The 5,514-nt window shown below is 37.5% G+C and overlaps 1 protein-coding gene across 1 annotated transcript in view; it reads right to left on the bottom strand.

Annotated features, from left to right (window-relative positions):
* nlrx1 (NLR family member X1) overlaps positions 1–5,514 on the bottom strand; it is a 78,297-nt gene that overhangs the window by 13,443 nt on the left and 59,340 nt on the right. The window contains exons 12-14 of the mRNA XM_005749388.1: positions 3,276–3,301; positions 898–959; positions 605–804 (exon numbers count right to left, since the gene is read on the bottom strand). Of these exons, the coding sequence (XP_005749445.1) occupies positions 605–804; positions 898–959; positions 3,276–3,301 (288 nt within the window). The remainder of the gene's footprint in view (positions 1–604; positions 805–897; positions 960–3,275; positions 3,302–5,514) is intronic.

Raw genomic sequence — 5,514 nt, 5'->3', positions numbered from 1 at the left:
AAATGCTTCAGCCAATACCTTTTGATTAGCCTTGTCTCATGCTTTCTTTCTTTATGGTAGATTTTTGTTGGTAGATTTGAATTTGAATGCTAATCAATAAAATCAAATCAAATCAAAAATGTCAAATAATATAGAATTTATCACATTCTAAAGGATGGAAAGTCAAGAAAAAAATGTAATTGCAGTACAGCAAGTATGCACTGTAAGAAAGGACAAGCTGTTTTGCAGAATGTCTGTTGTTTTAAAAGATGCAACACACAGCGGAAAATCCTCACCATGAAACCATCCTTCCATTTTCTTGAAAGCAAAATTATGGTTTCAGCCACTCATAACCTTATCTAGCCAGGCTCTTTGCCTTTCTCAGCTGGTACGAGGCAAGGAGGTCGTCAATACTCAGGTTTCACATCTAAACAGTTGGACAATTCAGAATCACTAACGATACTAAAATCCATGCCTTTGGCAGAAGGAGAGCATGCTAACTTTACAGAAGGCCCCTAGGAGGCTACAAACACCTGCTTGCTGTGAGTAAACATTGCTTGCTTTGAGTAACACAACTAACCACCATTGTACCCACTATCATATTGCACAAATTCTAGATACTAACCCTGCTAAAATCCATGTTGACCACATATTCCTCATTCACCTCCAGTACTCGATCTCCATCCTTGAGGCCACTGTGCTCTGCAGGACTCCATGGATCCAGATCTGTGATCTCAAAACCCTGGCTGTACATACACAGATGAAAGCCAAAGCTTTGGCCCTCTGAACGCTTCAGGTGGCACAGTCTCGGCACCACGCTTGGATCTGGCTTTGCAAACACAGGAAAAAAATCAACAACTAGTAGGAAGCGGGAGGGTATTATGAAATGTTTTGTTTGTAAAGATGTGTACATCTCACCAGGATCATCAGTCATGACCAGAGCTGGGTTGTCAATCCCTTCCTTTGGATTAAAGGTAAAACTGATGTAAGGAGATATTAGAGTCAATTTAAAACTCCAATTTTAAAAGCATACGATACAGTTTCATATAAAAAACTAGCACAGAGAAGGCCTGTTTACAGCAGAACATGCACCTTTTACAGAAGGTATATATGCATTTTCTTATGTTGACTATTTAACATAAGAAACACATCTAGTTACACTGATTAACAACAAGATTTATTATGTATAATATTCCTGTTCACTCCCAATTATAATATTGCTATACCAAATTGGACAATTCTGCATTGAAGTCCAATAGTGTCACCCATTGCAATGGTTAATGGACTGGTTCTTATATACAGCTATTCTAATCTACCTGAGCAGTCAAAGAGCTTTATACAACTTGCCTCATTCACCCAAACAGTTTATTATGCTTTTCCTACATAAGTGTTTTCTATCTAACATTCACACACTTGCGTGGGAGAACAACTTGGAGCTAGTGTAGCAACCCAGTGATATTCAGCATGCTGGAGCAGCCAGGGATCAAACCATCAACCTTCTGATCAGTAGATGACGTGCTCTATCTCCTGAGCTACAGCCACCCTTCACAGTCAATCTTTACATAGAGAAAGTGAAAAGTGAATCTTTGGGCTCCTCAGAGGAACAAAACAAAATCACTTCAATTGATTTCAATTCCATTTTGTTTGTGTTTCTCCAAATCGCAACAACAACCACCTAACGGTGCTTGAACCCAGTAGAAAAAGGTATCCTTTGAATATAGGTTACCACTCCTGGACTGTGCTGAGGAGAACCCCAGCCTCAGCATTCAAGTTTACCAAAAACCCACAGACACAGCTCAGTAGTCTTTGACTCACACCAAACACTACAACACAAACTTGGGGTGGTCAGGACTCTAACGCACCAACAGAGAACATTCCCTCAAAGGCAGAAGAAATAAATGAGGAAAGCACTTAACACATGGCACAACAAGACAAAACTCAGCTGAAAGGAGAAAGGCCAATCCTTTGAGGATGCCAGTGTTTATATTTTGAACACTGGCAGAGAAGACAGATGGTTTGAAAGCAGTAAAGGAGTCTATCTATGTCCATGATGAATGACCAACATCGAACACCAGTGGTGGCTTACAACACTAGCTGTCAGCCAACTACAATGTAATCTTGACATCACTGCCCTGTCACTTCAATCCACACCTTACCTTACGTGATCTTGATGGCCCACATAATGGGGCACTGGGGCAATGTTTCACAGATGGTAGTCCATGATTTATTTTACACACTGGCTCATGTCATGTGATAATTTGCATATTAACCCTCAGAACCACCTCCAATGAGACATCTCCCAATGGAGCTTAAATACATGGGACTATTCATCAGTTGTTTTGTGACTAGAGATGGCTCTGACGAAATATCTTGAAAATGTTTTTAGACATTTTAGGGTAAGACTGAGGATGATATGAAAAAATCTGAAATGTTTAAGTTTTATTACGCACTCACACACATTAACTCTACATGACGGTAAAATTAAAATAAAATATTACCTTTGGTTATTACTGCGTTAAGTACTGTGTTTAATAATGGACTGTTGAAGTTTAACAGCAGCAACATTATTTATTCCAAATTTTATTTTAGTGTTACTGTCCATTGACTTGTGGAGAGAGATAGAAACACATTGTTACTAAATAATCATATAAGCTCAAGAAGGTGTCCGCCCTGTTACTCTTATAGTATAATACTCATAGTAAAATTACAGTAATGGTAACTCTTTGAACCCATAACAGCATGTTAAGAAGTAATGGCAAAAAGGAATTTTGCTGAGGAGAACTCACTCGCTCACATTCACTTTTTTTTAGTTTAACAACTCTTGCCTCCACTAACATAGGAGGGGCCAGCCAGATACCAGTGGGGGGGATAGAGATGTTTTGGCTTCACTTGACTCAGGAGGTAGAGCATCTACTAGTTGGAAGGTTAGTGCTTCAATCCCTGGCTGCTCAATTCACACGTTAGGCAGAAGAAGCATAGAAAAAGTCCTCAGGTGTTGTATAAAAACGAGTCAAAGTACTGCTATTCAAGAGACAGTCTATTTATCATTACCATTTGACAAGCTTTAGTCTCAGCAGGTGGACTAGTATTTATTTAGAGACAAATAGACAAATTTATTTAATTGCTGCATGATATTAAGGGTTTTCTGAATTGCAACAAGCAATCAAGTTGGAGACAAAAATCAGAAATAATGTATTTATTTAAGCACAACCTACAACAGCATTTTGGGGAAAAAAAGGCCGCTCATGTTCATCGCAAGGCATAAAAGATTCTAGTGGGTCAAAAGGAGAACTTACTGTGGATTTCTGTGCATTCTGGCCACCTGAAGGAGAAACAGTGACACAACATGTAGATACATCTGTCTTAGTTTGTGGATATAATGAATTCTCATTAAATTATACACTTTTCAGGACAACCATGGCAAGCAGTACTTACCTTGTCATATCTAAAAACAGACATAAATAAAGACTTACCAAAGTCCCTCCTTTCATATCATACATTGCATTACATTACATTACCGCCATCCTGTGGTCGCACTTTGCTATTGTTGCTGTTTCAATCTGACTGGTGACTGTAGCTCTGTTATATGAGTGTGCCTGTCACCTGTTAACATTGACTGGAGCTGATTAAGCTGAAGGGCCAGCTGCTTTTTTTCTGGTGGTTTCAACATGTGCATTGTGAAAACCTCTGTCCTTTCACAGTAAACTGGTAGAAGTTGGTTTCAGTTGGTTGGTAAAAGTAGAATGGGAGGCAGACACTTCAGCTTTCAGGCCTCTTTTCTGTTGAACCAGCTCCCAGTTTGGTTTCGGGAGGCAGACATCCTCTCTACTTTGATGATTAGACTTAAAACTTATGATAAAGCTTTGATACTGATAAATATAGTTTATTAATATTTGATGTTGATAAATAGAGTTCCCATTTTTGCTTGCTCATTGGGGTCATCTGATTGCTAAAAATTTCTCTTTATTAGTGTAAAACTTGAATTGAATTGAATTGAATCACAAAAAGAAAAAACACTCAGGCACTGGGAGAGCATGTAGTGCCACTCAAAAAAAAAAAAGAAGAAGAAAAAAAAAAGAAGAAGAAGCCCCAACTAGGAACCTTCAAGCAGCAGCACTAACCACTCCACCACCATGGCTATTCTGGCTGTATGAGGTGGCCAAACAAGGCCACACATTATATTATTTATGGTTTATTTTTTTCATCTATCACCTGCTATAGAAAGGATAACACAGCTTAACTTATCTTAACTATTTTTTTTATCACTAATAAAAACCCATCATCAATCATTATAAAGTTAGATTCATGATAATTAGTGAATACAATTTTTGTCTACCCTCTCCTGTCTGCTCGTTTTGACATGTACATGCTGTACTTGTTTTGCCACTGCATAGCTGGAAAACTGCATAGTTTCAACTGCATAGAAGCAAAATTTAATTCAAAAAGGAAAAAATGCAATATATGTCAGTTGTGTCCGTTGCATTGTGGCATATGAAAGCATAATAAACTAATTTTTAATAAAAATGCAAGTTATTTCTCACATAAACATTGATTAAGCCAGTCACTGATTCTGGATATAGCATAAAGCGTGAAGGACGGAATGTTGCTTGAACCCTTAAAACATTAACTTTTTTAATGTGCAAATGAGTACATTCTCATTCTCCGTTCTCTTTAATGCAATTCATTCATTATGGGTAGTGGAAATGACCCCCCAGAAACATGGTCTTTTGTGTCAATATTTCACAATACTCTTCAAATCCAACTTTGTGTGTGTAGGTGTGTGCACACACATGCGTGTGAGTGTGTGCTCACACACAAAAATATCCTGCCTGTGGATTTATTTTTTTCAAATAGTGAAAGGCAATGTTTAACCAGGAAGAACATAGCTGAAGTTAGTGTGTGGTTTTATATTGACAGCAATATATACCATAGCATTTTGAAAAACACAATCCACCACAATGATAATTATGCATAAAACACTTACCGTAAAAAACAAAACAAAAGTAAACTGGCTTACCATCACTGCTATGACATTTCACACAGAGGAATTATGCCGTAACTAAGGAGTGCATGTTTACACATTTGAATATTCAAATCACGAACAGTCATATGTTTGAGAAGCAGAAAATAAACCCTACCTTTTAAGGACCTCATGAAGTTCTGTGTGCTTGGCATTTATATCTGCTCAGACTAAAGCACTGTGGACGGACAAGGTTCACAACAGACAGATAATAAAAACCTAAGATACTGACTGCTTTCTGCTTAGCCATAATGGTTAAACATTTACTCCATGACACGCCTCAAGAGGTCTGTGTGCAGAGTGTGATGCATTGCAATGGAAAAGACAACATAATGCACCTTTACCACTCTGTGGCACTGCTGTTCACTGTGGAGGACAAAATAAAAAAAAATAACTCAAACCAAATAAATAAATTTGATTATTCCAAAGCAATACATCCTGCAACATGTTTTCAAATAAATTCTTGATTATCATTATATTTTATTATATAAAATATATTTTATTATATATTTTAT

Source organism: Pundamilia nyererei, unplaced genomic scaffold (assembly GCF_000239375.1).
Source record: "Pundamilia nyererei isolate P.nyererei 1_Seehausen unplaced genomic scaffold, PunNye1.0 scaffold00243, whole genome shotgun sequence".
NCBI classification, from domain to species: domain Eukaryota; kingdom Metazoa; phylum Chordata; class Actinopteri; order Cichliformes; family Cichlidae; genus Pundamilia; species Pundamilia nyererei.
This window is presented reverse-complemented; position numbering and strand designations above follow the sequence as displayed.